General features: G+C 43.8%; 1 protein-coding gene across 5 annotated transcripts in view; it reads left to right on the forward strand.

Annotated features, from left to right (window-relative positions):
* The window catches only part of CAMSAP1 (calmodulin regulated spectrin associated protein 1), a 78,939-nt gene that overhangs the window by 26,620 nt on the left and 39,871 nt on the right, over window positions 1-12,448 (forward strand). For 3 of the 5 annotated variants that reach the window (XM_056541290.1, XM_056541293.1, XM_056541291.1), the window contains exons 4-6: window positions 1,264-1,425; window positions 4,500-4,580; window positions 9,777-9,809. In XM_056541290.1, the coding sequence (XP_056397265.1) occupies window positions 1,264-1,425; window positions 4,500-4,580; window positions 9,777-9,809 (276 nt within the window). The remainder of the gene's footprint in view (window positions 1-1,263; window positions 1,426-4,499; window positions 4,581-9,776; window positions 9,810-12,448) is intronic. The other 2 variants (XM_056541292.1, XM_056541294.1) reach the window with 1 other exon arrangement.

Consider the following 12,448-nt stretch of genomic DNA (forward strand, 5'->3'; position numbering starts at 1 on the left):
AAGCCTACGGGAGGGAGCGTGATGGTTATCACGCTCCCTCCCGTAGGCTTACATTGAGGGGCGGAGCGTGACGTCACACGGGGGACGGAGGCGTGACGTCATATGCCGCCGGCCTTGTGGTCGTCGGTAATCAGACCTGGAGCGAACACGCTCCAGGGACTGATTACAAACGGGGTGCCGCGTGCAAGATCCCGGGGGTCCTCAGCGGCGGGATTCCCGCGATCGGGCATCTTATCCCCTATCCTTTGGATAGGGGATAAGATGTCTAAGCACCGGAGAACCCCTTTAACCCCTATCCAAAGGATAGCTATCCAAAGGATAGGGGATAAGATGTCTGACTGCGGGGGTCCCGCCGCTGGGGACCCCTGCAATCTTGCATTCGGCACCCACCTCTTTGACCTGCATGCTGCGCTGCCAGCTCACAAACTGCCGGGTGCTGACCACGGGGCTGGAGTATCGTGACGTCACGACTCTGCCCTCGCTATGCAAGTCTATGGGAAGGGGCGTGTCGGCACCCGACAGTTTGTGAGCTGGCAGTGCGGTGTGCAGCTCAAAGAGATGGGTGCCGAATGCAAGATTGTGGGGGTCCCCAGTGGCGGGACCCCCGCGGTCAGACATCTAATCCCGTATCGTTTGGATAGGGGATAAGATGTCTTGGGGCCGGAGTACCGCTTTAATCATAGTGTATCAGACTTGCATTTCCTTCACTAGTTTTATGCTGCCTGCGGTTTAGGCAGCATAAAGCTGGTGAGAGTTTCCCTTTTAAAGAAAAACATTTTTATTGCTTTATTTCAGTATAACTTGTGGTATGTTTGTCAGGGGAGAAAGTATAACGTCACTGACCAAAAGATTACATCAGGTGATGGTTTAAAGGGGTTCTCCACTGCCCTGCCTCCCGGAGCTCCGCTCGCAGCCTCTGGAAGTTTATTACTCTGAACATTGTGTGCGGGCTTCAGTGTTCGAGGCCGCCCCCTTGTGACGTCACGCCCGCCCCCCGCAACAAAAGTCTATGGGAAGGGGGCGTGACAGCGGTCACGAGGGGGCGGCCTCGAACACGGAAGCCCGCACACAGCGTTCGGAGTTATAAACTTCAGGACGCTGCGAGCCGAGCTCCGTAAGGCAGGGCAGTGGAGAACCCCTTTAAATCTATAAAAGAATTCCAAAGCCCCCATATGTTCTTAGTGCTGTTTGTCATGCGTTCTTCAAGAACAGGGCAAATAATCCTTTTAACATTGTATTCTTGGTTTTGTGTTTCTTTTCCAGAGTGCACACATGTCTATGATCGATGCGCTGATGATGGCGTATACTGTAGAGATGATGAGCATCGAAAAGGTTGTGTCCAGTGTCAAGCGGTTCTCAACATTCAGTGCCTCCAAAGAGCTGCCGTACGATCTTGAGGATGCCATGGTTTTCTGGATCAATAAGGTAGAGTCTGAACGGTGCTGTACTTATCGTTGTCTTCCACCAGGCTTTGGATTGGGTTTTGTAGTCAGCCTAAGGTATTTTGTCTATGAAAAGCAACATACCGTGAACTTTTTATTTTTTAATTTTTTTTATTTATTTTTTCATTTAATTTTTTTTTTTTAAACTAAGGCAGACTGTATAAGAAGTCCTCCCTATGGTAGGCACAGAGACCTCCCAAAGGCCTCCGGCTGCCATAGCAACTATTCACTACCCCCACAAATGCGTTGCAAGGATGCCAAAGGTGTGGAACCTGTCAAGTAACCCTCTACATGCTGAGATCATCATTGACTGCTGAATGCAGAGGGTTAAACTGCTGGATTGGACTGAATTAAAGATGATACCTGCTGCATATGGAGTGATCTCAGCTTTTGAGCCCGCTCTATATGCAGTGAGCGCCCATGTAGCGTAAATGCATGTATGGGCGGTCACGATGGAGTCTCTGTCAGCAGGATAATGCCCCAACCACACTGTATAGATTGTATTCTTGAGCAGAATATGTACTTGGCCTCCAAATTCATCAGATCTCAATTTGATTGAGCATATGTGGGATGTGTTGGAAAGGTAAGTCCAATTCATGGAGGCCACACCATACTCTGTCCAAACAGAGATACCCATGAATATTGTAACACACTGCAGTGGGCCCCATTTCCTTCAGTGGCCTAAATGTATCCAACTAGTGACTATGTTCAGGTCGCCTTCCTCTTGTACAGTGATCCCTCAAGTTACAATATTAATTGGTTCTGGGGCGACCATTGTATGTGGAGACCATAACTCTATGGGAACCTGGTAATTGGTTCTAAAGGCACCAACATGTAATCCAAAAATAGGAAAAAGTGAGGATTAAAGAAAAATAAGTAGATAACTAATATAGATAAAGCAAATCCTTACATATAAAAGTAATAAAGATCTGCTGGGAGCTGTAATCACTGTCTATGTCAGTGTTTCCACAGCAGGGAGCCTACAGCTGTTTTAAACCAAGCAAATACTCCTAAGTGTCTCAGGGCAAAACAATGAAAATTACAATTTTAGGGACACGTCCCCAAGGACTGCCCTAGACTAGAGACTGCTTAACTAAATTATTAAAACTTAACTTTTATTACAACCACTTAATTATAAATTGTGCTTTTGGTACCATAGTGAAAAAATGTTAAAAAGTCCGGTCATCCACTGTGTGACTACAGAATAGGTCAAAATTGCCCATATGTCTTGTGATCAGTGTCACAGTGGGAAGGTCTAGTTAAGCCAGACAGTGTCGCCACCGCTGACTAGAGAAACCCCCACCCTGTTCAAATCTTGCTATTGTGTCACTAGGATGCCGATTTATAAAAACATTATAGCCCCTCCTGCTGACGTTTCGCCAGTGTACCCTGGCTTTTTCAAAGAAGTGAGGGTAGTTTAGGGCAGTCCTTGGGGACGTGTCCCTAAAATTGTAATTTACAGCTGTTTTAAAACTACAACTCCCAGGCTGTCCGGGCATGCTGGGAGTTGTAGTTTTGCAACATTGGGGGCGACCTGCTTGGGAAACACTGGTCTATGTAGAGGACAGGAGCTTCTTCGGGGTCCTGTACAATGCACGCAATGGCCTAAAAAAGTAACATGGAGCCGTCCTCACCTGGTGTCCAAAGGAGCAGCTAACCCTGGTACAGGTAAAGTGTACAGAACATGTAATACCTCCCTGTACTGTAGGGGGCGCTAGCAGACACCAGTCAGTGCATGCACTTCAGTAATACAGGTAAAGAGTACAGAACATGTAATACCTCCCTGTACTGTAAGGGGCGCTACCAGACACCAGTCAGTGCATACACTTCAGTAATACAGGTAAAGTGTACAGAACATTTAGTACCTCCCTGTACTGTAGGGGGCGCTACCAGATAGGAATTCAGTGCATGCGCTTCAGTAATACAGGTGTTTTAACAGTGAATGTTCATTCTGATTGGTCAGATCTTCCGGCCATTGACACGTTTCACAGATCTGGACTGTCAGTACATTGTATGTTGAGTCTGGTTTCAAGTTACAATGGTCCAGAAAAGACAATTGTATGTTGAAACTATTGTATGTTGAGGCCAATGTAAGTTGAGGGATCACTGTATAGGTTTATTTTAATGGACTCAGTAGCTTGGTGTACTGCATTATTGAGTTTAGCAAAATAAATGTATACAAATTGTAAGCAGACTTAATGTAGTCACCAGCTGATTATATTCAGGCCATTAAAGGTAGTCGGCCCGCTTCAGTATGTCACAGGATATATCGGCATCCCTGTTTCAACAGTATACGGATCCAATGTATAGCAGCGACGCACTACGTTAATGCAGTGTGAGCCCAGCCCTACAGGACTTAAACGGGTACTCCAGTGGAAAACGTTATTTTTTTTTTTTTTTTTTTTTTAAATCAACTGGTGCCAGAAAGTTAAACAGATTTGTAAATTACTTCTATTAAAAAATCTTAATCCTTCCAGTACTTATTAGCTGCTGAATACAACAGGGGAAATACTATTCTTTTTGGAACACAGAGCTCTTTGCTGACATCAGGAGCACAGTGCTCTCTGCTGACATCTCTGGCCATTTTAGGAACTGTCCAGAGCAAGAGAAAATCCCCATAGCAAACATAAGCTGCTCTGGACAGTTCCTAAAATGTACAGAGATATCAGCAGAGAGCTCTGTGTTCCAAAAAGAAAATAATTTCCTATGTAGTATTCAGTAGCTAATAAGTACTGGAAGGATTAAGATTTTACAAATCTGTTTAACTTTCTGGCACCAGTTGATTAAAAAAAAAAAATATTTTTTCCACGGGAGTACCCCTTTAAAGGATCTACTGGTAGCTTTTTGGTGCAATATACCATAGGACACCTAGAGGTCCATACTTCAGTAAGTCAAAGCTATTTTGGTGGCATGAGGAAGACCTACACAGTGTTAGGAATGTATTTTTAATGTTGTGGCTATATCAGTTTGCCTTATTTAATTCTCTTAGAATTTATCAGCAATACTTAAAACCTACTGCTGTATACTTCAATGCTTATTATATTCAATGTATTTCAGGTGAACATGAAAATGAGGGAAATTCTGGAGAAAGAGCACAGGTTAAAACAGCAGATAATCGAGAGCCCAAGTCATCAAAAGGTATTAATGCTTTGATAAAGTAAACATCTCAGGCTTCCTATATGTCACTGTTTCCCAACCGGGGTGCCTTCAGCTGTTACAAAACTACAACTCCCAGCATGCCCGGACAGCCGAAGGCTGTCCGGGCATGCTGGGAGTTGTAGTTTTGCAACAGCTGGAGGCACCCTGGTTGGGAAACACTGCTGTATGTACTTGTTTAGGACACAGATCAGGTTGTGGCAGCTGCCCCCTAGCTGAGAAACGTGGTACTGTGGACTAAGCACACGCTGCCTGGACTGCTGTCTTTATAGGTCACTCCTTATACTAAAGAATGAATTGTGGTGGTTTACAATCTGGGCTTCTCCAGATGTTGTGAGATGACAACTAGAGATGAGCGACCTTACAGTAAATTCAATTCGTCACGAACTTCTCGGCTCTGCAGTTGATGACTTATCCTGCGTAAATTAGTTCAGCTTTCAGGTGCTCCGGTGGGCTGGAAAAGGTGGATACAGTCCTTGGAGACTCTTTCCTAGGACTGTATCCACCTTTTCCAGCCCACCGGAGCACCTGAAGGCTGAACTAATTTACGCAGGATAAGTCATCAACTGCCGAGCCGAAAAGTTTGTGACGAATCGAATTTACTGTAAGTTCGCTCATCTCTAATGACAACTCCCAGCAAGCCACAAGTGATAGACCACTGGTTTTGTTGCAGGGATTTAGATGTATTGTTTTTTATAATTTTTTCTTTTAGGCAGCGATCAGGATGGGGTACAGTCTCCTGATATACCCCTCATCCTGTTTCCTAGGTCAGCATAGGTGTTAGTTATGCAGTTGCAGAAGAGCAAATTCTGGTTTTGTGTCTTCAGTTTTGTCATATGAAAAGATAGAAGAAAATATATTAAAAAAAAAAATGTAAGAGGTGGACTTTAGGTCATTAATATTATAATTTAAAGGAGCACTCCAGTTTTTTTTTTTTTTTTTTTACACATGTAATGCACACCCACCTCCAGCCTTACTGCAGCTGCGTTGTGACCACCAGTCTGACGATTAAAAAATAATTCTCTAATGTGTAGACAGGAGCTCAGGCTGTCCTGTATTAAAGGGGTATTCCGGGCAACAATATTTTATCCCCTATCCAAAGAATAGGGGATAAGATGTCTGATCGCGGAGGGCTCGCTGCTGAGACCCCCCGCTATCTCCCTGCAGCACCTGCATTCTATGCGGGTGCTGAATCTCCAGTTTCGGAAGCCTCCAGGTTTCTGGGACTGGGGACGGGACGTCATGCTACGCCCCCTCCATTCATGTCTATGGGAGGGGGCGTGACGCCCGTCACGCCCCCTCCCATAGACATGAATGGAGGGGGAGTGGCATGATGTCACATCCCGGAAACCCGGAGGTTTCCGAAACTAGAGACTCAGCCCCGCATGCGGGTGCTGCAGGGAGATAGCGGGGGGGCCTCAGCAGCGAGCCCTCCGCGATCAGACATCTTATCCCCTATTCTTTGGATAGGGGATAAAATGTTTTTGCCAGGATTACCCCCTTAATTCCTGTTACTACATGACACCTGGCGGCTCTCAGACCCCTCCATTTTCCTCCATTTGTTCATCCTTGTCCATACACTCAAGGAGTGCAGATTCTGTGGGGTATATTGTGTGATGCAGCCTGACCCCCCCCCCCCCGCGATCAGACACTTAACCCCAATCTTGAGGTGTCTTACACTGCAGATTTTTTTTTTTTATTAATTATTAAGATGAAGTTGATCATTAAATCATATTACAGATTAGCTATAGCTCCACAGATCACATCTGTACGAGTTATAAAATGTAAGAATTCCTTACAGCCGTGTGTTATGATACCAGTGTCATTTGCGGAACTCGCCAACAATTCTTTCCTGTTTAACCAAAATAAAATAACAATGTACTAATCTGGGGCTTGTGCTTTTTATGTCCAGCTTCTAATCTGACTTAATGCACACATTGTTTTATTGATGGTATGTTAGCACTTTGTGTCTTGATTTGCCTCTATTCCGATCAGAATTTAACACTTTAGTCATGACTATAAAATTCAGCCATATACTTCTGATAGCCAAACACTAAGTCCCTTCCTTATTCCGACACTCTTGGTTTGGCAAGGAGAGGAATGAGATACTTAGACACCTCTTATGGAGTTTTTCTCCCTGATAATAAAGACATTGTACATGTTGAAATCAAACTGCCCAGTCCTTCTTTTCCCTGACATCTTCCATTTGGGGAGACTCATAGACCCCTATATACATTAGATGGTCTTGTCAGAATTGGCAGGTTTGTTCAACATGTACGTGTACTGGATCCTGATACTTGACCTAGTAAAAATATATGGTTGAGTATGTAGTAGGAGTATATTTAAAAGAAGAAAAACTACCATAAGAGGACATAGTTTTATATTAGAGGGGCAAAGATTTCTGCTGTAATATAAGGAAGTATTACTTTACTGAGAGAGTAGTGGATGCATGGAATAGACTTCCTAGGCTAGTTTAAGCATGCATGGGAGAAGCATAAGGCTATTCACATATGAGATAGACATAAGGCTATATCCTTCATATAAGAGAGAGGCATAAGGCTATTCTTCATATAAGAGAGAGGCTTAATGCTATTCTTCATATAAGATAGAGATAGGCATAAGGCTATCCTTCATATTAGATAGATAGGCAAAAGGCTATCCTTCATATAAGATAGGGATAGACATAACGCTATCCTTCATATAAGATAGGGATAGACATAACGCTATCCTTCATATAAGATAGGGATAGGCATATGGCTATCCTTCATATAAGCGAGATAGGCATAAGGCTATCCTTCATATAAGATAGTGTTAGACAGAAGGATAACCTTCATATAAGATAGGGATAGGCATAAGTCTATCCTTCATATAAGATAGGAATAGGCATAAGGCTATCCTTCATATAAGACAGGGATAGGTATAAGGCTATCCTTCATATAAAGATAGGGATAGGTATAAGGCTATCCTTCATATAAGATATGGTCAGGGACTATTAATTGTATTGAGAATATTGGGAAGATTAGAGGGGCCAATTGGTTCTTATCTGCCGACACATTCTGTTTCTATGTAATTTATGATGAGCATAGAAGCCCCCCCCCATGCACCATGATGTCCAGTGTTGTCAAGATCTGGCTTCTTTTTTGTGACGCCTCCTTCCCCTGTACTGCAGATTGTAGCTCCACTCTGCAACATAGCGGCTCTCTTTCTCATGTGATACTGCTCAGTACATGGGGGCAAGGCTTGACTCTAAAGAAGCCACCGTACACAGATCATCAGAACACCCCATGTCGCCGGGCTTGTAAACGTCCCCCCCCCCCCCCCCCTTGCCTTACCAAGAGCGAAGAGTCGCTAAAATGTGTGTCACTCACTTTGGTGGAACCAATATGTTCTTCCATTACATGAACAGCGTGTTGATTTTCAATTAAAAATGTAATGCTTCATTACAAAGTAATAGTAATACAATTGCTGCAGATTACAATAGAGGCGATCAAAGCAGACTTTGTGTACATACACTTATTTATTTTTTTTATAATGGTTGATCAATGATTATGATGCTGCTTAAAGGGATCCTGCCACCTGTTCCATGCTGCTTAAATCACAGGCAGCATGAAACGGATACAGGCAGCACAATGCCGACCCATTATGATTTACTCTACCACACTTAAAGCGGTACTCTGGTGGAAAACTTTATTTTTATGAACTGATGCCAGAAAGTTAAACAGATTTGTAAATAACTTCTATTAAAGGGGTAGTCCAGTGGTGAAAAACTTATCCCCTATCCTAAGGATAGGGGATAAGTTTGAGATCGCGGGGGGTCCGACCGCTGGGGCCCCCTGCGATCTCTCTGTACGGGGCCCCGGCTCTCCGCCGAGATAGTGGGTGTCGACCCCTGCACGAGGCGGCGGCCGACACGCCCCCTCAATACATCTCTATGGCAGAGCCGGAGATTGCCGAAGGCAGCGCTTCGGCTCTGCCATAGAGTTGTATTGAGGGGGCGTGTCGGCCGCCGCCTCGTGCGGAGGTCGACACGCCCCCTTCCAGCGGGCTGTCGGGGCTCCGTACAGGAGATCGCGGGGGGCCCCAGGGGTCGGACCCCCCGCGATCTGCAACTTATCCCCTATCCTTAGGATAGGGTATAAGTTGCTCACCACTGAATCACCACTGGACTACTCCTTTAAAAAATCTTTACCCTTCCAGTACTTTTTAGCATCTGTATGCTACAGAGGAAATACTTTTCTTTTTTTGTCTTGTCCACAGTGCTCTCTGCTGACACCTCTGTCCGTGTCAGGAACTGTCCAGAGCAGCATAGGTTTGCAATGGGGATTTTCTCCTGCTCTGGACACTTCCTGATACGGGCATCAGGTGTCAGCAGAGAGCACTGTGGACAAGACAAAAAAGAAATTTAAAAAAAGAAAAGAATTTCCTCTGTAGCATACAGCTGCTAAAATGTACTGGAAGGATAAAGATTTTTTTTTAATAGAAGTTATTTACAAATCTGTTTAACTTTCTGGCACCAGTTGACTTAGAATTCCCCCCCCCCACCGGAGTACCCCTTTAATAGCTTTAAAAAGCTGACTGCGCCTCGGTAAGTCATTGGGACTGTTCCCAATAGCTCCTTTATGCCCCTCTGGCCAGAAGTGATGCGTTTTTCACTAGCCGTGTGCGTCACTCATAGGCGGCAGAGCAGGAAGCACCCGCAAGGACCAGCGACACCTGAGTGTTTTGGGGTAAATCATCTAACAGTGTTTGCCAGCCAGTGTGCCTCCAGCTGTTGCAAAACTACAACTCCCAGCATGTCTGGACAGCCTTCGGCTGTTGCAAACAGTGTTTGCCAGCCAGTGTGCCTCCAGCTGTTGCAAAACTACAACTCCCAGCATGTCTGGACAGCCTTCGGCTGTCCAGACATGCTGGGAGTTGTAGTTTTGCAACAGCTGGAGGCACACTGGCCGGTAAACTGTCATAGTCCCCCATGATCCTGCATCGATTTCAGGTGACAGGTTCCCTGTAAAATATTTTATGCATGGACTGCTGATCTGTTAATTGGTAAAGAATGGAAAGTTCTGGATACAACACTTTAGGACTGTATCTTATGTATTTTGCAACGTAATGTTTTACCTTTTTTAAACTGCAAGACTTTCCTTTCTTCTGCCTAACTTGTTTTCCTTGTCTCCTGAAAAGTCTCCTTCAAAATGGTATTGGAAGTTAGTACCTGTAAGTTAAGTCCCTCTCTGTAAATCCTCCATCCATCCAACCATGGCACACTCTCATTGTAGCGTAACTGCAGTCAGCTTCTCCATACTCTATCCACATCTGCCTCCAAGTAGCAGGAAACAGAATGACAAAGCAGCCCCCCATCCAAAAATGTACAGAAAAACCAAACCAAGCCCAGAAGTTCCTGGCATTATGTTTACTAGCTGTGTATGTACATAATATCCACACAAGGAAGAGAAACTACCACCCTGGCATTGCCCATGACTCTGTGCTTTTGTCTGTCTGTCTTTCTCTGTGACTGCTCCACATCTAACCATCATTCTGCATTAACCATTTGTTCTTTCTGTCTCATTTGTGTCTGTAAGCCTGATCTAATGCATGCACTAGCGCATTGCATGCAGGAACCTGTGGAGTATGCACGAGTGGTATAGTATATATACATAACCTTTTCATTACTAGCAGATCTGACTTGTGGGGGCATGATACGCTCCGCTCCCCCCTTTCTCCCCCACTCCTTTTTGGCTAAGGCTGCGTTCACATTACAGTCGTGCTCCAAGCCATTAAAGGGGAACTCCGGTACATAACATTTAATCCGATATCCACAGGATAAGGGAGAAGCATCTGATCGCTGGGGGTCCGACTGCTGGGACCCCCCGCGATATCCTACCGGGTGCCCCGATGTTATGAACATTTGTGTCCACACCCCCCCCCCCCCCCTCTATGTATCTATATGGGAGAGCCAGAAATATATTGCTCATGTGTCTCCTGCTCTCCCGTAGAGATACATGGAGGGAGGTGTTGACTAGAGATGAGCGAACTTACAGTAAATTCGATTCGTCACGAACTTCTCGGCTCGGCAGTTGATGACTTTTCCTGCATAAATTAGTTCAGCTTTCAGGTGCTCCGGTGGGCTGGAAAAGGTGGATACAGTCCCAGGAGACTCTTTCCTAGGAATGTATCCACCTTTTCCAGCCCACCGGAGCACCTGAAAGCTGAACTAATTTACGCAGGATAAGACATCAACTGCCGAGCCGAGAAGTTCGTGACAAATCGAATTTACTGTAAGTTCGCTCATCTCTAGTGTTGACCACAGCTTCATATGGTGATTGGCAGCCTCCTTGCACTGAGCTGAGATTGCTCCGGGCAGGAGATTGTGGGGGTCCCAGCAGTCGAACCCCCTTTTGATCTGTCACTTATCCCCTATCCTGTAGATGGGGATAACATGTTATGTACAGGAGTTCCCCTTTAAAGGAGTACTTTGGTGAAAAACTTTTTTTTTTTTTTTAATCAACTGGTGCCAGAAAGTTAAACAGATTTGTAAATTACTTCTATTAAAAAATCTTAATCCTTCTAGTACTTATTAGCTGCTCAATACTACAGAGAAAATTATTTTCTTTTTGGAACACACAGCTCTCTGCTGACATCATGACTACAGTGCTCGCTGCTGACATTGCTGTCCATTTTAAGAACTGTCCAGAGTAGGAGAAAATCCCCATAGAAAACATATGCTGCTCTGGGCATTTCCTACAATGGACAGAGATGTCAGCAGAGAGCACTGTGCTCGTGATGTCAGCAGAGAGCACTGTGTTCTGAAAAGAAAAGAATTTGCTCTGTAGTATTCAGCAGCTAATAAGTGCTGGAAGGATTAAGATTTTTAAATAGAAGCAATTTACAAATCTGTTTAACTTTCTGGCACCAGTTGATTTAAAAAAAAAAATAATAATAATAATAATAAAAAAGGTTTTCCACCAGAGTACCCCTTTTAACCCCTTAAGGACCGGAGGTTTTTCCGTTTTTGCATTTTCGTTTTTTGCTCCTTGCCTTTAAAAAATCATAACTCTTTCAAATTTACACCTAAAAATCCATATGATGGCTTATTTTTTGCGACACCAATTCTACTTTGTAATGACGTCAGTCATTTTGCCCAAAAATCTATGGTGAAGCGGGAAAAAAAATCATTGTGCGACAAAATTGAAAAAAAAAACGCTGTTTTGTAACTTTTGGGGGCTTCCGTTTCTACGTAGTACATTTTTCGGTAAAAATGACACCTGATATGTATTCTGTAGGTCCATACGATTAAAATGATACCCTACTTATATAGGTTTGATTTTGTCGGACTTCTGGAAAAAATCACAACTACATGCAGGAAAATTAATACGTTTAAAATTGTCATCTTCTGACCCCTATAACTTTTTTATTTTTCTGTGTATGGGGCGGTATGAGGGCTCATTTTTTGCGCCGTGATCTGAAGTTTTTAACGGTACCATTTTTGCATTGATAGGACTTATTGATCACTTTTTATTCATTTTTAAATGATATAAAAAGTGACCAAAAATGCACTATTTTGGACTTTGGAATTTTTTTGCGCGCACGCCATTGACCGAGCGGTTTAATTAATGATATATTTTTATAATTCGGACATTTCCGCACGCGCTGATACCACATATGTTTATTTTTATTTTTATTTACACTGTGTTTTTTTTTTTATTGGAAAAGGGGGGTGATTCAAACTTTTAATAGGGGAGGAGTTAAATGACCTTTATTCACTTTTTTTTTCCACTTTTTTTTTGCAGTGTTATAGGTCCCATAGGGACCTATAGCACTGCACACACTGATCTTCTATGTTGATCACTGGTTTC

The sequence above is a fragment of the Hyla sarda genome, chromosome 9, assembly GCF_029499605.1.
Source record: "Hyla sarda isolate aHylSar1 chromosome 9, aHylSar1.hap1, whole genome shotgun sequence".
NCBI lineage: Eukaryota > Metazoa > Chordata > Amphibia > Anura > Hylidae > Hyla > Hyla sarda.